The sequence below is a fragment of the Frieseomelitta varia genome, unplaced genomic scaffold (assembly GCF_011392965.1).
Source record: "Frieseomelitta varia isolate USP_RPSP 00005682 unplaced genomic scaffold, Fvar_1.2 scaffold_36, whole genome shotgun sequence".
In the NCBI taxonomy this organism is placed as follows: domain Eukaryota; kingdom Metazoa; phylum Arthropoda; class Insecta; order Hymenoptera; family Apidae; genus Frieseomelitta; species Frieseomelitta varia.
The window spans coordinates 88,086-111,375 of NW_025110101.1; the positions used below are offsets into that span (position 1 = coordinate 88,086).

The 23,290-nt window shown below is 36.7% G+C and overlaps 4 protein-coding genes across 7 annotated transcripts in view; 3 read left to right on the top strand and 1 right to left on the bottom strand.

The window, feature by feature from the left end:
* The first annotated feature begins 140 nt into the window (after positions 1–140).
* Positions 141–2,813, top strand: LOC122530886 (selenoprotein M-like). Its single transcript, XM_043658259.1, has 4 exons — positions 141–296; positions 400–470; positions 838–907; positions 968–2,813. The coding sequence occupies exons 1-4, from the start codon at positions 204–206 to the stop codon at positions 1,067–1,069; spliced, it is 336 nt and encodes a 111-aa protein (XP_043514194.1). The 5' UTR covers positions 141–203; the 3' UTR covers positions 1,070–2,813.
* Positions 2,115–4,732, bottom strand: LOC122530885 (E3 ubiquitin-protein ligase RNF185-like). Of its 2 annotated transcripts, XM_043658258.1 has the most exons (6): positions 4,435–4,542; positions 3,996–4,343; positions 3,761–3,918; positions 3,507–3,638; positions 3,252–3,421; positions 2,115–3,172 (listed from the first exon to the last, which is right to left on the bottom strand). In XM_043658258.1, exons 3-6 carry the CDS (start codon positions 3,907–3,909, stop codon positions 3,075–3,077), a joined length of 549 nt encoding a protein of 182 aa, XP_043514193.1. In that variant the 5' UTR covers positions 3,910–3,918; positions 3,996–4,343; positions 4,435–4,542; the 3' UTR covers positions 2,115–3,074. The 2 variants fall into 2 exon arrangements, with proteins under 2 accessions (XP_043514193.1, XP_043514190.1); XM_043658255.1 differs by lacking the exons at positions 3,996–4,343; positions 4,435–4,542 and adding an exon at positions 4,580–4,732 and having other exon boundaries at positions 3,761–3,920.
* A 300-nt stretch (positions 4,733–5,032) lies between these two features.
* Positions 5,033–9,925, top strand: LOC122530881 (dynein axonemal intermediate chain 4-like). Its single transcript, XM_043658250.1, has 5 exons — positions 5,033–5,528; positions 5,606–6,070; positions 6,394–6,787; positions 6,887–8,393; positions 8,562–9,925. Exons 2-4 carry the CDS (start codon positions 5,607–5,609, stop codon positions 8,264–8,266), a joined length of 2,238 nt encoding a protein of 745 aa, XP_043514185.1. The 5' UTR covers positions 5,033–5,528; position 5,606; the 3' UTR covers positions 8,267–8,393; positions 8,562–9,925.
* A 1,263-nt stretch (positions 9,926–11,188) lies between these two features.
* The window catches only part of LOC122530882, a 100,927-nt gene continuing 88,825 nt past the window's right edge, over positions 11,189–23,290 (top strand). The window contains exon 1 of one of the 3 annotated variants that reach the window (XM_043658253.1): positions 11,189–11,304. Coding sequence is in view for 1 of the 3 variants with exons in the window: in XM_043658251.1 (XP_043514186.1) it covers positions 11,265–11,304 (40 nt within the window). In the remaining 2 variants the exon portion in view is untranslated. The remainder of the gene's footprint in view (positions 11,305–23,290) is intronic. The other 2 variants (XM_043658252.1, XM_043658251.1) reach the window with 2 other exon arrangements.

Genomic DNA, 23,290 nt, shown 5'->3' on the forward strand with positions numbered 1-23,290 from the left:
ATGTAGCATATATCGGATAAAAATAAAATAATTTTAACAAAAAATAAATTTTAAAAAACAAAATCGTTATGTATAAATAATTTTATGATCTCGTTTCGAAATTGAACGACATTAAAAATTTGAAAATCTCTTGATTAGTCTCTTCTATCAAAAAAGTAAAATGCTAGTATGCTCAGTATGACTTCCGTTTTAGTGAAGTAAACATGGCTCCTACAATAGCTGTCATCTTATTCTTTGCTGCCGCCTTTGCAACTTCTGAGTGCAAGGAATATTATTATGCATCTGCAAGAGTTGAGGTAATAAATATATTTATTTTTGTTGATACAAATTTTGTTACATTAACATGTCATGTGTTTAAGTCAAATCAAAATAGTTTAAAATGTCAAAAATTTCTTCCAGAGTTGCAGTGGTTGTCGTCTAAGCCGGCTTCCAGATGTTAAACAATTTATCTTTGAAGATTTACCTAACTAGTATCCTTAATTAAAAATTATTAAACTATCATATATACATTCATAAATTACATAATTGCAATAAACATTTTTTTTTTTTATTAATCAGCTTCTTGATTTTATTTTTTTACTAACATCTCGTTTATATTTTATATTTATTTTTAAACCTGAAATGTTTGATTTCTTTAAGCCATTATTTTATCATCTAACTTTATTTACATTTATGATACAATTGATATAATGTTTATCTGCTTGTGTGTGTATATGAGAGAGAGATAACAATTTTATAATAATAAAATTATATCTTAATCTTTATCTAATTATATCTAATTAAAATTTCTTTTGAAGAATAAGAATTAATTATATAAATCCTTATATGTTTTTCTAGTAATAACGTTGAATTTAAACATATTCCAGGTGCAGTTCCAGAACTTCTTCTCTTTAATGAGAATGAAGAGGTACAATGAGCCTAATATATAACTATTATGTAAGATAATTGAATGTTTTTTACTTTTCAGGAAGTGGAAAGATTACCTTTGTCTAGCTTGACACGGGAAGAATGCAATAATCTTTTAATTTCTAAAGGCTTTACAAAAAAGACATCAAAAGATGAAATATAAAAACAAATGAAGTGTGTATGAATGTAATGTCTGTAAATTTGAGAAATAATTTTACAATATCTATTATAAAATAAGTTATTTTGATAATCGTATTTCTGTTATCAATGTAATCATGTCTCTTTTGTTGATGTAGTATGTTTTTATGTTTATTTGTAAATAGAAATAGGTACTCTTCTAAATCAAATTAAAAAAACCCTTTAATAAATACTAATTACAGTAAAGGTAGTAGATATAATCCAGGCCCAAAGTTGGTATATGTAAAATATTAAAAAGGGAGCATTATATATATATACATGTATATATATTGCACTCTATTAAATAGTTTATAGTGGAAATATAATTAGAGCACAAAGTAGCTAATGTAGTAGGGATCTTTTGATGCACATGTTGCTGTCTTTGAGTACCTCATTTTCACATAGATGAGGGAGCGTTATATTATCTCCCTTTGGAGCTGCAATCTGTGATACAACTACTAGATCCATAATGTGACAAAATTGATCATTATGGAATGCTTGGGCTTCTTTACTCAAAAGTTTTAGTTGTCGAGCTTGGTTAAATTTTAATATTTTATAAATAAAACTAATAAAATTTTAATAAATAATGATGAATATGATTAATGTATTTCAGTATATTAAAAGAAACTGAAATTTAACCAAGAATTCATATTATTTATTTTATTACAAATAAAAATAAAATAATTTTATTCATGATAGCTCTTGATACGACTGAAACTTCTGTAGTAGGGTATCCTATGCATATTTATTTTATTCATGTCCTACACAATGTTGTTTCTTTTTTTATTGTAACATTGATTTATTTATGTAAGTTATGTACACAAAAGACAAACAAAAATTTGAACTCATAGAAAATTTGCACAAGATTATAATGAAGTTAATTAATATAAAAGTATAAGTAACTTAAGTATAATAATTTTTTTATTTACGTGATGTATTTATCTATATTTAAAATATTACAATGCACTTGCAATTAAATTGTTTATGTTACTAAATATGTATACCTATTATCTTCTAATAAAACCAGTAACTACAGAAGGATAAGAGATTTTATTAAAAGGACATTACATTTGTTTGCTTCTAATTTATTCTAACAGTAATATATTAAATAAACGTGTTAAAGACAATTTACATCATTACGTTATTTGATTTTTAAACAAATTACGAATCATATTTAATGAATAACGCTGCTAGTTTATTTTATATATGCATTAAATTACAAACTTTTCACTTTTAAATCAATCTACAGTATCAATATTACCGCATGTGGAATGTCAATTTCCATTCAATATAATAATTCCAACTTGTCAAATAAGTATACAAAAACTTTACTTTCCTTGATTATATGATCATCATTTTCCGATTTTGTTTTTTCCTCTTCTATTTCCATAACCATAATACAAATAAAAGCAGAAATATAAATAAGCTAAATTTATGTCCTTATATGTACTTTCACTGATAATGATATATTACAATATTATGTATTATGCGATATATTTGTTCTTATTTCGTTTAATTTGCATCTGTTATCAATCTGTTTTATTAACTATAGATTATATACACTATTTATATTAATAGTTAGTAAAAACCGCATAGGTCGACGTTGATATAATAAACCAGTAATTACTAGGTTTTTTTAAACCAATCATGTATGTTTTGCGTAGAATAGATATCTTACGTGTCTAAAAGTGATATATACATAAATATCATAAGAATAAGTTTCATAAATCCTAAAACCAAGAAAATTATCTGCTTGAATATATGTGTTTATGTACAAATAAAATACATTTATACGTGTATACGTACAAATAAAAATGTATTATAGCTAATAAAATTCGTTTGTTTATTCAAGCAGGTATAGTTACTGTAGCGAGTAACAACGATTACACAAACGGGAAAAGATCGATGTATTAATAAAAATGTAATGAATCAATTCAGCAAGAGGTATAGGATTACAAGATACGGAGCAAGTAATATGGTTTAACAAAATGTTACGCCATCAAGAGCCAGCAAACAAATATCAAAGCCACCCATAGAAATACTTTTGAAAGAAATTGTTCTTCTTCGTACTGTGGTGTTCCTCTAACAGCTATATGAAAATGCATATTTTAATTCAATTTTATTAAATAGTAGTAGTACATAAAATCAGTTTATGAAAAATACTTTACCTGCACTTGGTCGTGTTTCTCCAAAATTAAAAGTAGATGTGAAAAATGCAAATGGAAATGTTCCAATACCAAATGACATGTAAGATCCATCTCCAAACCCAAAACTAGAAAATCCAACGTTATTTTCAGGTTCTGTCCTCTGACCAGCTGGGCGTGGTGGAACATTATTTCTAAAACAATACAAAGTATAATTTTTTAATATATGTTGTAAAGCAGCCATATATAGGAAATTATAAAAATAAAAATGCAAGCCACCTTGGATCTTCATGCCTTGTATCTCCACGTCCATATAATGGAATGACTTTATCTTTACTGATCGCAGATTTACACACAGGGCACATTTGTCTCGTTGGACGTGTTTCTAACCATTGATGCAAACATGGCCAACTAAATATGCAAATAAAAACTTGGAATGGATGTCATAGTATTTATCATTCATTACAAAGATTAATATCATAATATTAAACGTAAAATATTATAAATATGTAATTCTTTGACAATAATCTTACCAAAACAAATGACCACACATACTGATAACTGCATTTTTTGCAGTATCAAGACAAATATTACATTCAAATGTTCGATTATCCTTTTCTTTTTCGTCTGCAGTCGAATCCCATGGCTTGGATGGTCCTGCTTGTTCCCTTGTGGTGCTCATATTGAAGAACTTTTGATGGAAATAATTGATATCAACAAGAGTTATAGAAAAATTTGCAAGATTCTTTAACATAAAAAAATTCCTACGTGTAATTTAACAAGTAACAATAAGAACCGTGTCGTACTGATTCGTATTGACGTATAGTAACGTAAAGAAAAACGGAATTTGGACAATGTATATTCTTTTATCACTTAACACTGATGGTACTATCGCATGGAAAGAAAAAACCAACATCAGGCTGACAATCTTTGTAACTATAGACATTATAGTGACGTTAGACACTCGACATAAATTTCGTAAAGTATAGAATGTTACGCAGTTTATACAAATATAGAATTTCCATTCATAGTTGTTTTAATCTCATATGTTTTTCTGAATCCACTGCCATTGTCTGACGTATTATGTATCCATGAACAAAATCGGAAGTCATATGTCTAAGTGAGAAACGTAAAAGTTAATAAGACACAAATAAGATTAATCGTATCTCGCAGAGTTATTTTTCTGTTGCTGCGAGCTGTCACGTACGTGATAACATTCGACGAAAATATCAGCTAAATATTGAACGGCACTTAAAGTTCATTAAATGGTATTTGGCAATCAAGGATAAGATCTGGTCAAGATATTAATGGAGTTTGTATCTGCCATTGCTGACACAATTCATGTCACTTACTTTAGCCTATTGACCGCGGAGCCCCCGTCAGCGATATATCCTTCCGCAAACTTAACTCTGCTTCCAAAATGATCTGATGTATTACGTACGCCGCAGTCGCAATTGCGCAAGTGCCATCAGATGATTTTCATGATTTTTCACGAAACGGATGTTCGAAATAACACGTAAGAGATTTGTCAGCGATGGCCACGCGTTTATTTGTGGTAATGCTGGCGCTGACAATTGCTCGTATGAACGATTCGCATTTTATTTTTTTCAACCGTAACTCCGACTATCGTTGTAGTAATTTTGTCGTAATTTTAATACGTTCGTTTAAATCCAACACTTGATTAACGCCGTACCTCAATTGCAAGGTTACTTTTTATCGACTGCGCGTGTGATAAGGTTCCTCCAGGTTCTTTGCTACGCTAACAGAGTACGCGATCAATGCAATTCAAGTAAAAACTTGAATAAATCGGACGAAGAAGCGTTATAAATATTTATAATTCAAGCTCGTTCATTTTACATTAATTGTCTGATTGTTGATTGAAATCGAAATGTTAGTAAACTGACGAATGGATATATTCAATCAGTCATTTTCAGTTGGACTAATAATTTTCAAAATCACAGGTAATACAAAAACAAATTACTCAAACATTCACGTATTTATACGTACATGTATTTATACAACTGCGTTATACAACTAAATATATAATTTTTATGAATATTTCGAAATATCGACAAAACAGTATTTAAAATTGATTTTTACATCACCATGGAATTAAAGACAACTGTACATACATACGTCCTCCTTTGCAACGAAATAGTCTAATATCAAGTAAAGACATTGAAGATGAAAAAAGTGTAATTAATTAATGGAACTGGTTCTCTGTGTAGTGATACAATCTCCAAATATTTCTCGATAAATATCATGTAAATATTTCATTTGCTTGTGGATAATTGGCTACAGGTATCAATAAAATGAAATGTAAATGTACATGTAAATGTATGATAAAAAGTGATGCGAGAAAAAAACTTATTTAATAGAATGAAAGCGGACGCAACAGAGTCTCCACAGAGGTCTCAAAGTAGCAGATTTGAAAGTCCAGTTTCGTCGAGGTTTAAGCTCAGCTTAACGAGAACGCGCAAGTTTGCAGGAAAAAACATAGCCTCAGCTGTTTTGCAACAACGTCAGGCACTCCGTGTGATAGAGAATGACGTTGACGTCACCCCGAAATTACTGACCCATCCAACTTACAGTTCAATCGACGAGAAACAAATAACTGCATTCGAAACAATGGGCTTATCACAGATCAGCAGTGTTGGTACACTGTCCCTCATCTCCAGTTTGAATTTTGCAAAAAGAAGTTCCTCTGTGATCGTGAGAACCTCGTCGATTCTTTCCGATTCGATGACCGATGATACATTGTTTGAAAGCTTATTATCCACTCAGACAGATGAGTTTGTGTTTGAAGACGAAGATACAGCTCCTCCTCAATTTTATCTACCTAGGTAATTTTTACGGCAAGTATTTTTAATTAGATATTGTCCTATTATAATTATGATTAGATAATTAGATATATGAAATATCTAATTTAAAATATTAGGTATTTTAAAAATTTTAAGACTGCAATTAGTGTTACTATACATATTAACTCTTTGAAAATATGTTTGTAATTTGAAAATGTTAGCAAGAATACATATGAACGCTTACGTATATGATGTAAATAATTTGTACATATTGAGTTCACAAAGAGTTAATGCATTTTGTTATAATAATTGTTTCGAATTAGTGAAGAGAAATGACAGCTTCTAAATTTGATTCGTTTATTCAGAGAAGATCCAAATATTTTTCCAACTCGACCTGATACTGTGACGCTCACTTTAAGAGAAACGGAGACGTTCTTTATCTTTGAGATGCAACCTCGCACTGCAGATTTACTCACGTCGGAGGGTGTAGCGGTTAAACAAGAGAACGAGAACTACGAATACAAAACGATCGGACCTGGCTCGACTAGGAAATTAGTAGATGCCGAAACTCAGACCATACAAGTGCTCATGAGATCTCGAGGAACGTACCTTTCGAGAAAGTCACGTCGAAATCGGGGCATGTTCGTGAATAATTGGGAGATGTACGACACTTACCATGCTCCTGAATTAATGCTTGAAAGAAATGGTCTGCTCGTAGTGCATAGAAAAGAATCTATACAAGAAATGTTAGACGCAATGGTTCGGACAATTTTTAACACTATTCATAAAAGTCTCATTTTTACTCGTGATATTTGTAGACATGTTCAATAATAATTAAGTTCAATTTTCTTTTTGTAGACTTTGAAAACTAAACTACCGAAGCCAGAGACATACGTGAAGAAGACCGACCTTGAGGAGCAGATATATATATTCCAACACATCAATTTCCGGAATGCCGTGCAAATAATGGAGCGTATAATATCAAACAACATTTTCATTAACGCTCAAAAGCGTTTCACTGGCCTAATTAAACAAGATCTGTGCAGCCTTGACTTGGAGTTCACGTATAGCCCAGATCTCCTTTGGATCCACGATTGTAAAGAAGCTTCGGGAAGACTGGTATCCTCCTTCTGCTGGAATTACGTTAACAGAAATATTGTAGCCGTTGGATACGGAGCACGAGATAATTCAGATATTAAAGACGGTCTGGTGTTACTCTGGTCTGCGAAGAATCCTGGTGTACCAGCTCGTTGGTATACTTTCAACAGCCCGGTCTCGGATCTCGATTGGAGTCGTGAACGACCAAATTTACTTGCTATCGGTTACTACAACGGCGAGATCAAGGTGATCGACGTGAGCAATCCAGATCTCAACGTTGTACGACGGAGCGAAAAGGCCACGTCTTCCTCGACTTCTCCGCATTGGCAAGTTCAGTGGTGGCCAGGTGACGAGCAATACGAATACCAAGAACAGATTTATACGTGCAATCAGGATGGTTGCGTGTTCTGCTACCGATACGTCGAAGATTTCACTTCGTCGACGATAATGAAGATTTACAGGATAGAGGGAACGCTGCCGGGCGTCACCAGGACGGTCCCATGTAACCAATATCATACATCAATTAATCGAAGTCCCGGAGCATTGGTGCTACGAAAACATCCTACTTTAAGCACCATTTATTTCGTTGGTACGGACGAAGGTTGCATTTACAAGTGCTCCACGAATTATCTATATCAGCATATAGACAGTTTTCTGGCGCACGATGGACCAGTTTACTCGATGATGTTTTCTCCATTCTGTCCAAAAATTTTCTTAACATGTGGCGCCGACTGGTGCATTCGAATCTGGGCTGAAAACCTAACAGAGCCACTAATTACATTGTCTACGACCATGGCGTGCGTTCGATACGCAGCCTGGTCTCCCATCCATTCTACGATCATAGTAAGCATCGTCAACAACGAGATTTGTATATGGGATATCAGACGGAAGACATACAAGCCTGCGTCGGTGACAATTTCACCTAATAGCGATAGGTTTGTTATGGTTGATTTTACGGCGAATGGTAATCAGCTTGTGGTAGCGGATGTCAAGGGTGTTGTATATGTGTATAATCTCGAAGGAATGCCGTTTCCGCCGTACAATCAGCAACAGGTGTTGGTAGACTCGATCGAGAAAGCTTTAATTACGAAGCCAATACTTCTAAAGAATTTAAAGAAACTTGGATCACCGTTCTCTTGATAGCAGCATCGAAGAAACTAGAATCGAATTACGTTGTTCTAAGCCAGTTGTGACTTCTTCAGAAGTCAAACTCAGAGACTAGAACTTCTTACCAGCTCTTCAATTTTATTATCATTTTATTACACAGGTATAACATTGAATTATAATTTTCAAAAAACAAATGCTTCTATAAATTTATTTATCGAAAGAAGATGGTTTATGAGCTAATACATCTTAAAGTAAATTTAAAGAAGTATTGTTTGTAACATCATTTTCTCATGACACTGTCTGATACGCTATATTTTCTTAATTACAGAACTTTGTATCTCCCAGCTTATACAGTCGGCTTCTTTACTTTTATTGAATTCATTTCATTCTATAGAATATTCCAATGAATTATATCATGAGTTGATCAGTCTGACTTCTGAACGGTTCGTACGATTATGTGCATATACTGTCACGCGATATCGCATCGTGAAACGAGGATTCGGATTACCGTACATTTGATTTTCAATAACCTGCCAGCGGCGCGATGGTTACAATGTTCCCCTCCATGCTTATCCCGTGGACCTTGACTGTTAGCCAGATCGTTACGTGGGACGTATATGATATTTTAGACTTCTTTATCGGCCGTGCAGCCAGAGGCGAAATCCAGCACGTGGGGACCCCTTTCGGTCCCCCGAAGCGAAGCGTGCCCAAGGGGCCTTGCGTGATTCGCGCAAAGCACGGAAAGCAAAGCGACCATTTCGATTCAGGATGGAACTGCGGTGTGCCGGGGCCTACTCTGAGGTCTGGTAGGTAGGCAAGTCGGCACGGATGGCTGGCTGGCTTGCTTGGAGGAGTTGCAGGAGAGTGCCATGGTAGAGGGGCTTCCCTGGCTGCTGCCGCTTGCGGGCACGAACCGCGCTACCGCCGTCAGCAGGCAGTCTTATTACGCCCGCACTCAACTACGCGAACTAAGTACTCTTCTTAGGTCGGCCACACATCGAATAACAATCGCGGTACCTGGCTTAACGCGTAAATTCGGGGTCTACGCGTTGAACGGTGCTCGTTGTTCTTCGCTCTCTGAAAATCATGAATCTTCCGCGTATCGGAGAGATGTAACATTGCCTTTTGTACGTACGATTGAACGGTTCGGTCACAGCGGCGGCTAGCATTTTCGGAAACGATCTTGAAATCAGTTAACGAATCGAGTTGCCGGCGAGGAACCTTCGAGTTCGATCGGCCGGCGAGGACCCGCTGCCCGGTCAGAGGTAACTTTAGAACGATAAAGCGTGTTTCTGCATGGAGATATTCCGGAGCTGAGTACTTGTTTCTTTTTCTTTCTTCCTTTTTTTTTTTTCATCCTTCTTGAAAGTGTAATTCCGGCATTTTGTCGCGGTGCCCGTGTGCAATTCAGTTGATAGCCATGAAATATTAATCGTGAAATTTATTATACGTTCACGCATAATAAACGTGTATGAAATTATTAGTAACAAATTTTTACTTAAACTTTCAGCAAAATGACAAGTTTTAGGTTAAGGCGCGAAATTCGTATGTTCTATTCAAAAAGTGTGACGTCTCCTCTCCTCCCTGTGGCGCTTCAAATTGACGAATCAAAATTCGACAGACGCACTTGACCTGGAATGTCAGTTGTACGTGCGACGCGTGAAGGAACGGGTGTCGCGAGTTTTGTGTGAATAAAATAGAAGAGGACAAAGACGTTCTATTCGTCGTGGCGTCAATTAGTTTCGTTTTCTTGGTAGTAGAAGCACGTCGCCGTTAACATCGGGCGGTCATTACGTTGTTTGTCGCGCGCCAAGAATTCGCATCTGCGCATACCGAACTGTCACGATTATCGCGTGTCACGAATTCATCTTGTATTTTGATCGTTTGAAAACGGCCGGTATTTGTGTTGGCAAAACCCACGTAGATAATCAACTGTATTACGTCGTGAAAGGTGGCTCGGTCATTCGAGGAAGATGGAAACATTAGGTCGCGACAAATTTGACGAAAAAACAATGGTTAACCTCCAGCCTCCATGCAAACACACGCTTAATGACCACCCTCCAAATTAGATCGTGATGTTACGTAGGAAATTTTCTCGATTTCTCTCTTTATTGACGAAAAATGGCAAATTGTAAGATATAAATACAATATAGATTTTTTTACTTCCATCAGCAGTTGAACCAATAGTAATTAACAAATCGATAAATTATATCGATATAATTTAAAGTAACTGACAAATCAATGAGTCGTAACCTATAAATTTTTTGTTTTATAATTTTTCGAGATAAAAATAATAATAATTAGATAATTTATAAAATGTGCCAATTGATTACTGTTAATTCGTAACTTGTAAAAGGGCTTGTAAAAATTTCACGAGATATCGTACGATCAACCGACATATGAAAAAGAACCGTTACATTAGTTCTATCGAACTGATATCGATCTCTTCCATAGCTATCGATTTGCTCGTCGAATAAATAAAAGATGGCACGCACCCTTCAGGTAGCACGGAAATTGGAGAGTTAGATGTCACTGGTGATCGATCAAGATCGATCGATGTCGTTAATCGATATCCGATCACTCGTCAATTACGTGCGACAGGCCGCCGCGTCGAATCAATCGTGCGCTATTTCGTTTACACTTTCGATCATGTTGACGTGAACGTGGTAACGTACGGGAACGTGGTCAGTGTGAAGACTGCTTAATAGCGAGGAACATGTGCAACCAAGGAATAGTGGCGAAGCTGATGTTGCCGGGGCACGAGCTACACTGTGACCACTCTGTTCTCGACGAACCCTGACCGATTCCACCAGTTTCGTTTCGCCAGCTGACTGTCGACCAGGATCGAAAACACGTTACGGTGAACCCGTGCTTTCGAATATTCGTACGGTCGAGTTCGCGCGTCCAGATAAATTGATAGAAGTGTCGATTTGAGTTAACGCGTATAGACTGTGCGTACAGACGAAGTTTCTTTGAGAGAAGAAGCGGTGTATTCGCAAAATTACACGTTTTCACGTACATTCGGTACGCTATGAACATCAACGTTCCTGGATGTAACGGGTGGTTCGCAAGTAAGTGTCCAAATATTTTTTTTTTACCTTACGCTCATAACCTCTTCCCGCCATTTTTTTCCTCGACCAACAGCAGCGCCCTTTTTGAATGAAGTTCGATACACTGAACTAGGCAATGTACAAATATCGATTATGCGACTGCTTCTCGAGAACTCGCGGAGTGTTCGTTACATTCGATTTAGCCTTTTCGCATATTCCAACGACATGTTGGATAAAATGTAAACAAACATTAGCATTTTAGACTGAGGGGGGAGGGGGGTTAATGTAACTGGACACACGCAACTCGTCGCGACACGAGCCATATACAGTAATTTACGTTTGACGCGTCGTTTTGATAATTAAGTGAATAACCTAGAGGCAATTTCAGTTAGTTGAATAAATTTTCAAGTCATTCTTTTTATCAATTGTAAAAATATCTCCAGTAAAAAATGGAGTGTCAATTTAGGAAAAGTTAGTCACTGCTACTCGATGTTCAAAAATGGCGCTGTATTTCCGCGCATGTCAATTGTTTCTCGATCCGAGGCTCTTAATTAAAAATTTTCTTTACTGCTAGCGGGTTTATTGTCACTTAGACACGCGAAACGATTTATTTCACCTACGTTCACGTTCGTACAATCCAAATAATGTTTTCAAACAAACTTACGAATACATTAGGAATGTTATAGAATAGTATCTAATTTAATTGGAATAATATGATTATATTTGTACATTTTGAAACAAATCTGGAGAAATACCAGGAGTATTTAAATAATCAATTGTTATCCGTGACATTAATAAAGTTCGATCAAAGTAAAAATTGAAACATTTACTCCGTATTTTTGAGAATATGACATGGAACTAAGGAAGAAAATCGTTTTACTTACTGCGTCACGTGCAATTATTATATATGCTGTAAAAATATCACATACAATTATAATATTATATTTGTTCATTTTCTACATTTTTTGTTTAAATATTTTCACGAACCCCTACCATCCCGATAAACGAAAAATCTGGCACGATTTCCTCGTCATAAAATATTTTCGTTCGCCTAATTGCGATCGCGGATCAATCTCGACCAGGGCCTCACAAATCGATTGTAATGCACGTAATACCGTATCGGTACCTACCCTCGTAAACCTTTATCTGTAATGGGCCCCCGCCTATTGGACTAATCGTGATCATGCATCACGTTCCTCTATCTTCATCTAATTCTTCACCGCTCGATACAACGGTGTAGCCTGCACCTCCTCCGTGCAGCCGCATTCTTTCCCGGCCGTTTCTGGATAACCTGGCCACCAGGATTTTCAGGCATATCTCTCTTTTTCCTTTCTCCGCCCTGCCGGGACACGAATTTCAGCGGCGGAGGGGATCTCCGTCTGGGGAAAGTTCTGGAGACTTTGGGTCGCGCCATGTTGATCATTTTGGCCGGATGTCTCTGCCTGTGGATAGGGAACGTGTTCTCGAAATAGATTTTTGGAAAGAAACGGTTAATCTGTGCGATTGGAAAGTGAAAGTTTTGCGAAAGTTTTGCGAAAGTTTTGTTCTTCAATGTAAAATACCATTTCGGAGTTTAGGAACTTGGAATTCCAACTTTTGGTATATTGAGAGAGAAAAAGTTGAAATTTCTTCTAATATTTGGTAATATTTTAGTTCCCTCTTCTAAGAAATGATGATCTTTCGCTTGAAGGGCTAAATAAATTAATTTGTCAATTTTTCCAATAATTAATTATTGGGATTGCCAAATCTCACACACCGTGAGCATCCTCTCTTCGTCTTTGTACAAATTAAATTTTTTCAATGCCAATTAGTTCGACAGAACATCAATTTCTCTTTACTGTCGTTCAGTTCCACGGCCACAAGATGCCGGTGTAGAAACGAGTTGCAAATTCGAAATCTTTTATAGCAGTCATCAAGTTAAATAATCGGCGGTAGCGAGCAGAATTTCTCGCGATGTCCTTTCGGTATCGATACTCGTTCCTACGAATAATGTATAATGTACGATCTTCTTCTCGAGATGGAGTGGAAACTCCACGGAATTATTCATGAATATAATTCATTTCGTTATCCGATTTATCGTCTGGCCACTTTCTTTTATCTCTTCTTTCTTTCTTTCTTTCTTTCTTTTTTTTCTTCCTTTGCTCGAACTGAAAGTGTGAAGAAACACTTTCCTGCCGACTTTATTTAGCCGTTCCAGGTATCGGCGTCGGCTACGTGACACCGTACAGTCGAAGAAAAACAAGATCTCGAGAAAATGCGTGGGTTTCGTTATCAACGTCGGTAATTTATGCACGCGCGACTAGTAGATTTCTGTTCTTAACGGAGTACCGTACCGAAGTCGTATATCATCTCTTGTACCCGATCGGAACTGAATAATCAATTAATAAGGAGAATAAATGATTGCTCCATCAGCGAGGGGACGCGCATAAATCTTTGCCTGTTGCTTGTCGCCGTTCGAGATTATTGTATTTAAAAATTCCACGTCCCACCCTTTCCATGCGTCACTCGTTTCCTTTTTCTTCCTCCTCTGTATTATCTGCATGCGCGTTGCAGAAGGAAAATTATTGGTTCTTGTCATTTGGGGTAATTACGAGAGAAATATAAGGGATTATTATGAGACTGTAATAATAGGCTGTATTATATACACACATACGTGTATGGCAAGTTATTAATCAGTATTTGGCGGTTGTAGCTATACCGACTTTGTCATTAATTCGATACTTCAGATCTTGCGTCTATCACAGTTGTCACAACTGCGAACTTTGCGTGCGTTTATGCAAACTTGCATATAGCAGTGAAAAAAATAAATCAAAATATTCGAAGTAAAATAAAAGTGAATTTATCAAATTTGTATGAAAATGTACAAATTAGTCGTTCTGCTAGTAATAATTTTATACAATGAAAAGAATTGCTCTCCTATATTTTTACAATTTGTAAGCTGGTCGAATTATTCACAGCTTATTAATTGAAGAAAACAAAATGAATTCGCGGTGTTAGTACTTATTATTACATTCGTAATAAAGAAGCAAGTTATCAATTAACTGAACAATAAACTTATGTTTAAATTCTATATTTCCAATTTTAGCACGTTATATCTTTTTCCACGAAAAAGTATCAAACAAATTTTACTTCTACTTTACTTTACTCTCACATAGTCACAGAGAAAAGACTTTAAAAAGAAACTTAGTTCTAAAAGGGTTGAACAATTGAGTAATTTTGGGTTTCTGGAAATTCACAAAATGACGTTACGTTTTGTCATTATAAGAATATTTGCTAGTCAGTTCCTCAAAATCTGCCACGACGAATGAATAAGATTGTTATTAGACGGAAAGGGATGACATCTACTTGAAGAAGTCAAATAATTAGCATCCCAAAAATGTTTCTTCTTCGCCTGGATTGGAGAAGCTAGCTGCGAGAAACTATGAAATTCATTGAATTCCCACCAAGCTGAACAGATTATTGTTCGCATTACCAACGAGCAAAAGTCTCGAGGACTGGATCGTAGATCGGCCGATCGTTTGACGTGCAACGAGGGGACCAGTCGACGGAATAAAATGGAACACGAGAGGCGCTAGTCGAACGGAGGGAAGAAGAACCCACGTAATGTAGGACGTAATATAGAAGCGATAATGTGCAGTCACGTCGTGAGCTAAAGACGCGTCGAACTGAATCGTTGATCTGCTCGCGTGGGTGTAACGAGAGGTATAATGCGCGGAAAATTACCGGCAGACTGTAGACCGCCGTCGAAATCACCACCTTGAGATAGATACATACCTTTCGATCCATTAGGTGGATGCCTCGCGAAAAAGGGTCCATACTCCATATTATTGTCGCGAGTATTTCTGAAAATCTTTCAATCTTTCAGCGTGGATCTTATCGGGAGTAATGATGGACATTGTATCGTGTGTTAGGTTAACAATACATCGGATACGTTAGGCTAAACAATTGCGCGAGGGTGATTTTGTTGAGACGAGGACTTTGTATTAATTTTTGAATTATTCCGGAGGAGATATTAAATTAAAATTGATAGATCGTCCTACACGAAATGATTGAAACGATTGAAATGAGTGAAATCGTTTAGAATTTGATGATCAAAAATACTAAGTAATATTTGTCGAATGTCGTATTGAAGTTAATGAAACACAACAGATCTTGACGATTGTTTTATTGTAAAGAAGTAGATTTTCTATAGAAATGAACCTAAGAATATTACAAATTTGACCACTTTGTCCGCAACAATATAATTAAAAATGTACAAATTGTCCAATTTAGAATTTTGTCAAGCTCACACCATCGTTATCATTGTCTGCAACAATCAAGAATAAAATTGGCAGGTTGTTCGAACGAAAAATTCATAGAAAATACAACATTTAGACACGTAACTGCAAAAATTACACGTGAAGTTTACACGAAATACCGAATTTATACCGAGAAGAACGCCACGTTGCCGCGAGTTAGATAAAGTCTTTCAATCGAACTCGAAGATCTACAAGAAAATGCGAGATAGCGGTGCTTTTTTCTCTTTTCTCTCGGCAAGCCGAGTTACACGGGTTGATATTGAAATCTGGGCGTGCAACGGAGCGCAAAGTTGAGGGGAAGTCTGTTAAACAAGGCCGATAGTAATAAAGGAACTTGTTTAAATCCAGCGTGTACCGTAATAGACGAGATTAAATCGAAGGAGGGGAAGGGGGGGGGGAGGAAAAAGGAAAGAAAAGAAAGGAAAGCGATGCACGCGTTACGTGAAAGCCGCAACGCCGATATAAATAAGACGATAACGCCGCGTTTCTCGCCGCTACGTGCTAAAGATGTGCCAGATCGACGACCCGCCCAACAGACAGACCGTGGGCGTTCGAAACGGCCCCGATACCATCGTCAACTTTTACCCTATTGTCTTCGACAGACGTGTCCGTCCTAAACATGGAAAAATCAGCGTACGAGGATCAACTTTTTCATCGCATCGAGCGGAGAAACTTTACAATTATCTTCAGAGTGGAGATTTTCATTAATTTCTTCATGTCGGTACTTGCTATTTTTTTTTTTTTTTTTTTTTTTTTTTTTTTTTTTTTTTTTTTTTTTNGGATTTCTGTGGTGTGGCATTCGTGCAGTATGTGGGTTATTGTTAGTGGATGGTTATTGCAATGAGTGCAGGTGGGTGGTGAAGTATTTTTTTTCTTCTTGAGGAGCCAAGTTTCAATTTTGAAAAAGATTCTGTCAAATCCTTTTTGAAATCCTATCCAACATTTTATACGACATTCTCAGAAAATTTCGAACGTTCGAAGGATCTCTCTTCACTTCAAAACATCGAGCGTTCCTTTATTTTTGTAACTTTCGAGTGACAATTGCCTCGTGTCGCGTGATAAAATTTCGAGCTTCGAGATAGTTTCAAACTTTCTCAAATTTTACACCTTCTCAATTTCCAATGATTTCCAACACGAGTTGCGTCACGAGTTGAAGAGAAGTTGGCATTAATTTCTGCGAGCGTATGAAACGGGCCCCTCGGATGTGTTCAAGCGACGTAGGTGGCACGTTGGGAGCAATAACACGGGAAAACGCGCGAAGAGGTTTAAGTCGAGGCAAGAAGTCGGCCAGCGCAAGAAAGGAGTCGCGCGATAACGTTGCATACATCTCCGCGTCGTGTCAGGACGAGATGAACCGTGCGATTAAAGATAAATGAACACGCTGGTCTTGCCATTTATTCGATCTCTCTATACCGGCCGTTTAACCGTGCAATTTCTAAGCGGTCGGCCGAACATTTGTACAACATTTCAGGCAATCGCACGTAAGAAAAAGCTGCGTTTGAAATTAAAAAAAAAAAAAAAAAGAGAAAAAGAAACGAGAGAAAACGACGGTAAAATTGGACAGACGTAGTGAGTAGAAAATGCACACAGTCATGCACGTGCAGGATCATTGATCACTTTCAACTGACCTTTTCCACAAACGAGTACAATCATCGATTTCTCGTTAGATCTTCGTAAGATTAGCCGAAGGTACAAATACTTTAAATTGCTGTACCGAGGTTAAGACAGTTACTTGCCTATCTCTGCGATTGTTGCGAGAAATAATTTCTAATTCTTTTCTCTGTATAACTAAATCGTTCGATTAATCATTTAAAAAAGAAGGAGAGATAAATATTGCTTGTCCAATTATTTGATAAGAAATCTGATAAATTATCTGATAAGAAAAGAGGAAAAAATGAAGAAGAAATGTAATGAACAACTTTTCCATATAATTTACCGAATACCGTGAACTATTTATTCAATAATTAAAAACTGCAGAAAAAAAGAAACATAACGAAAGACAGTTGATCCATGTATGCGAATTGTTCGTTCAATGATTGAAAGAAAAAAGAAAGAAACAACTTTAGATACTGACTCATTTTTTTCACACAATCAAGTTACTCATCGAGAGAGTCGATATCGAATTATCTAATAATGAAGAACAAGAAGAAGGACAACCGTTATTATGCTAAAGATTCAACATTACGAAATTCTAATTCTGTTTCCCAATAAATATACGTAAAAGAAGAAATCAAGAAGAGCATTTTTATGCGTTTTTCGGAAATCTAAAGGTGTACAAAATGCACGTAATACAAACGAAATTCTATAAAAATCCACAGATCGTTCGTTCGGCAATCAGAAAGAAATAGCGAGAAAAATGCAATTCCTCTACGCACACGCACACGTGAAATACATGCCAATTCCTTTCTCCTTTCCCAAGATTATAAATTACACCTCCGATAAGTGCCAAATGATCCAGTAAATAACCGAAAGATCTTTAAAAAAAAAAAAAAAAAAAAGAAAAGAACAGAAACGAGCTGAGAGAAATATAGAAGAGACAGAACGGTTACAATCTCGCAGCGCTGCAGCGAGGACGTAGGACGGAATTGATCGCATGGGGTTGCTCGCACACCGGAACCAGGGAGTAAGACATTTTTAAGAGGCCGGAGCCAGCGGAGGCCCTGCTTTACATACCCCTAAATTCCGGCGGTGCGTGTACGTACAAGCGGAACATTTACGCGGGACAAGGTGCACGGAGAAGTGAGATATTGTTTAAAAGTCGGCTGCCGAGTGTGGGTGGATGGTCGCCAGATAAAAGCAGTAAGTCATCAGCTCGGCGAGGATTTACGGGCGAGGTATCGCCACGGTGTGTTTCGCTGATCCGAAACGGATATACCACGAAACGGCCACGAACTTTCACCGCGTGCGCGGGATTCGAGAGAGAGAGAGAGGGAGGAGAGGACTCGCGTGGTCGACAGCCGAGTTCAAAGTTCACGATACGACGACGCGGAGCAAGCAAGAGAACAGCGAATCCCCCTGTAAAAGGAGAGACCTCTTGTCTTGTTGTTTGTCTTGCGAAACGAAATTCCCTTAACCGCGAACGCGGGTCTCTAGCGTTCAGAGATCTGTGCTATCTGATTTTTCATCGCGACGCGCGAGTAAGACGTTGTTAATGTAATAGGCGGCTGTGTTTCGTTCGTTCGTTCGTTCGTCGCTTAGGCGACGCGAATCTGGGACGTAGCCGTAGCCAGGAGGATCCGAGGATCAGATTGGAAACCCGTTTCCAGAGGGATTCAGAAGTCGAATCGTGACCGGGACATTAGCAAAATTACTCCGGGGGCTCTTCTACCCCGGGTTCGGATTCCATCGGGCTATCTAGATAGCGTTTCCGAGGGAAACCGGGTATCTCGCCTCTTAATTTCCAGCCACGTGTTATTTACTGTTTACCGGGCCGTGTCGATCCTGCGAAGTGACGAATGGAAACGGACAATCGCGGGAGAGATTCGTAAAAGAATCGCACGTTTCGTTGCTGAGGAGCTACTTAACATTGATTAATTTTGAGAACCGGTTCTCTAATTCTCTAGTTCTGTTTGGTAATTTTTCTTTTCGTTTGAAATTTATTATAAAGCATAGATGCACGATGATACTTCGTGAAAGTGATTTGAACATTTATGTATGCGTGAGATGCATCGTGTGTATTTAATCGTTAGCATCGAGACGTATTTAATTGTTGAAAAACGAAATGTCGTTTTTCAAATATTGCGCGCAGCTCTTTCAAAAACATCACGCGTTCGATCGTACATTATTTCTACTTCTCTTCGAAAATTTTTTTAATTATTAATTTCAAAATTTCGAAATTCTTCGGAGACAGAATTATGTATATCATGTGTTAATTCACTTTGAAGAGTCTACAATATGTAAATCGAGGACCAAATCAAGATCCTCAGAATGCTAAACGTTTCCCAGCTAAATTTTCCAGGAAATTTCTAAATTTATAAATTCATACAAATCACTGATTGAAATAATGACTCGTCATTTCGACAGTTTTATTGCAAATGTTCTTAGCAACGAATACGTAACGAATCTCGGCGAAACGACGTTTCATGCGCGTTGAAACTAATCTGATAACGTATAAAGGTTACGAGTTGCAATCGTACGATCGATAAACATGCGCGTTAAACTTCGTTCATTGCTTCCCAAACGATGATAGAAATCACGTGAACTCCGACGACGTTTCACGCTGAAGCTGTTCGAGCTTTGGTTGGCAAGCTCGAAAGTGCAAAATATCCAGTATATCCAGGTATAATTTGCGTTGGACTTTCCACGCGTTGGGTAGGAATTATGGTAATTCCGCGAAAGTTACGACGGCTCGCTGCGATCTTCACTACGTACGAGGACTGTTCGACTAGCTCGTGAAGTAGTTAGAAACGTAGATTTAGGTTTCGTTCGAGAAGGCAGAGAAATTGAACGAAGTTGTTTCGTGACTGGGATATTAGGGGGATCATCGGTCGAGGCTCGCGCGCCTAATCCCCGATGTAGAACGAGCAGATGATCCGTAGATCCACACACGTCCTCTCTTGCTATCTTGCGACTGGCGTGCGTTATTTCTTTGCACGAGTCTCGCCACCTCCTTATCATGCCCGACTGCTGGCCTTTGAATCTGTAATACCAAACGCAGAACCGAACGAAAGGGAGATGGAGAAGAAAGAGAGAATTTCAGTTGGAAATTCATCGCAAACAAACACACTGTCAAGGCTGTGTCTGGATGGTTTTTAAAACGTTACGGATGGAATGGGACGTTGATTCGGGATGTTCGTGGACAAATTAAATCTCCCGAGGGATGTTGATAAACGTGGATCAACGAGATTCGACTGATCTACCGGGTGTTCGCCTTGGCGACTTTTAACGACTGTAATCGTCAGAATCGTCAGGAAGTGAACAGTTCCATGTTTTCAATGATTTTCTCGCTATTTTGTACTATATCATATTTGAATGATTCTTTTAGTAGTGATTTTATATATGTGAAGATTAGATTGAGAGTAGGATGGAATAGTTATTATTTATCTTTAATGTTCGTTTCTTTTTGATAGATTAATTAATTGATTTATTATCTCCATGGTTTAATTTTTTCAATAATACTACTACCGCATATCTTATGTTTGGTTAATTAAAATATACGCACATTTCAACTAGCTATTATTTAAATAAACTACGCAAGCGAAATTAGTTTCAATAATTTCAGTAATTTAGTCTTTCCAATAATGTTACAGCTCCTCATATTCCGTGTCTCTTCATTTAAAATGAACATACGCTTAAATTATTCGTTGTTTATAAAAATCACTCTGAATCAAAGAAAGCATTCCAATCAACTGAATATTATTTCCTACGTCAATGTTCTAATTTTCTATATCAAATAACACATAATTTTCTATATCAACATCGCGACGACAGCTCATAGATTTCACGTATTATAAATAGTCTCTCAGCTATAAGAAAACCGAACCAGTCTTCGAGTAGATCTAGTTCGCTCTAGTAACACGTATACGGAAATTCCTTTGACACGTATGTTGGAATATCAAGTTGAAGGATATTGAACTGCGACAGCTGGTCTCGGATCGAACACAGTTTGGACAGTTTTATTTCGGACGGCATGGTTCAGCAATTAGCATTCAGTCTGCTCTGGACACCCAGTGTAAGCGAGCGTACATATATACGATACCGGCTTCTCCAAGTAAACTTGTTTATCAAGTTATACACGCGGTACCGCGGCCGGCGAGCCAAAGAATCTCGCGGACGACCGGCGTAGGATAAGAGAAAGGCGGATTCTCTATGACGCGTGTGTATCTTCTCCGTTTTCGCTGAAGATTCGAATCGAAAACTTTGAAAATCACCATTGGTTGGACGAAACAATCGGAGCTAGGCCTTGACGAGATTGTGCGAAATCCGTGGCCTTTTACAAGAACTTCTCTTGAGGCAAAAGAAACAGAAAAAGAAAGTAATTGGATCGAGGCGTTTGTTGTACAAGTCTCGGTTAAAATATAGAAATATTATTCATCGTGTAGAGCAGGAATCTTTCAAGCGATAAAATTTCTGTCACAGTAAAAATAACCATGTGTAAAGTATAAATGTTCCTTTTCTAAATGTAATATTATAATATTAAATTTATAATATTTAATAAATTTTATAAATTTTATAAATTCGTAATATTTAATATTTAATATTTAATATTACAATATTAAATTTATAATATTTAATATTTGATATTACAATATTAAATTTATAATATTTTAATATTTTAATATTTAATATTGCAATAATATTTAATAAATTTTATAAATTTATAATATTTGTTATTACAATATTAAATTTATAATATTTAAATATTTGAATATTTAATATTACAATATAAAAATTGTAATATTTAAATTTTATAAATTTTATAAAATTATAAATTTATAATATTTAATATTTAATATTACAGTATTTATTAAAATTAATTTACTTGAATTAAAAATTGAAAACGAAATAAAAAGAACAAGTATATATCAATTATTATAAATTTATTAATTGGAAATTAAATGTAATATTTGCACTACATGTTCAGGAATTCCCTGAACTAAACAACTATGTCAAAGACTATACTAAAAGATGTATTACAATGTATTTGATTGTAATACATAAAAAAGACGTGTGTATAGTATTGAAGGTATTACAAACACGTATCATTTATCATACGTTTAATGATCTCTAATTTTGAAGTATCGAATCGTACTGCTAGGTCATCGTCAGGTTCAGGAACTTGCCTAGGACCAAAACAAATAGGAAATTAAATATAGCATGCCGCGAGTAACTTCTTTACTTCGTCACGAATAGCTCGACGTTGAACCCTTCATGGGTTCGACGTAAATCGCGCGGCGTTCCACAATGTTCCATCCACGACGTCGATTATCTTCCTCGTCGTTTTATCTTGTTTTTATAAGGTCGATTTTCATATATATAGTCACGGTTTCAACGGCGAGCCACATCCAGTCGATGGAGTCCCGAGGATTTGAAAGGTAGCATGGAAGCAGTGTAAAGAGAGAAAGAGAGAGAGAGAGAGAGGAAGGGGTGGCGGCGACGGGCCGCGCGCGGAGTGCGAGTTTTTTAATTTTACGAGCAACGTTTATCTTATGATTATGTTGATAACTTCTCGGTAAGAGCTCGTAACGTAAATTGAACGTCTGACAAGAATTTTGGCGAGTGATTCAGAAAACGGCCGGGCTGCTCCGGTGAAGAGGCCGAGGTGAAAGCCGGCCGCCAAAAAAACCTACTAACTGTAAATGCCCGAAAATCGATGGCATTAAAGTGAACGGCCGGGCCGATACCGGGTAGCCGCCGCTTCTAAATCGTATCGGTTTTGTCGCTTATTAACTGCGACCGATTTATCGATCTGCGTTCAGAAAAAGAATAGTCGCGTTTCGTTTCGGTCTCGCGAGGGCCAGGACCAGTTTTCGATCTATCGCAGAAATTGACAACCAGCAAACTTGCAAGAAAATATTCCATTCCCTTATTTAGTGGCCACATTTTTAGACAAACGATATTTTGTTAATTCTGTTATAATTTCGTAGAAAAAAGAAGCTCTGTCTGAGCTGATTTAAAATATAAATAAAATCTATAGCGCTGATTTATTTTTTATAGATATTTTTATGGCAAATAGTGGGTAAAATAAGATCTTGGAAATTATAATTGTC

Coding starts and splice junctions, on each gene's coding strand:
- LOC122530886 (XM_043658259.1), top strand. CDS start 204: ATGGCTCCTACAATAGCTGTCATCTTATTCTTTGCTGCCGCCTTTGCA. Junction 297..399: donor ATGCATCTGCAAGAGTTGAG/GTAATAAATATA, acceptor AATTTCTTCCAG/AGTTGCAGTGGTTGTCGTCT. Junction 908..967: donor TCTTTAATGAGAATGAAGAG/GTACAATGAGCC, acceptor TTTACTTTTCAG/GAAGTGGAAAGATTACCTTT.
- LOC122530885 (XM_043658255.1), bottom strand. CDS start 3,909: ATGAGCACCACAAGGGAACAAGCAGGACCATCCAAGCCATGGGATTCG. Junction 3,422..3,506: donor ACAAGGCATGAAGATCCAAG/GTGGCTTGCATT, acceptor GTATTGTTTTAG/AAATAATGTTCCACCACGCC. Junction 3,173..3,251: donor AGAAACACGACCAAGTGCAG/GTAAAGTATTTT, acceptor ATTTTCATATAG/CTGTTAGAGGAACACCACAG.
- LOC122530881 (XM_043658250.1), top strand. CDS start 5,607: ATGAAAGCGGACGCAACAGAGTCTCCACAGAGGTCTCAAAGTAGCAGA. Junction 6,071..6,393: donor CCTCAATTTTATCTACCTAG/GTAATTTTTACG, acceptor TCGTTTATTCAG/AGAAGATCCAAATATTTTTC. Junction 6,788..6,886: donor AAGAAATGTTAGACGCAATG/GTTCGGACAATT, acceptor TTCTTTTTGTAG/ACTTTGAAAACTAAACTACC.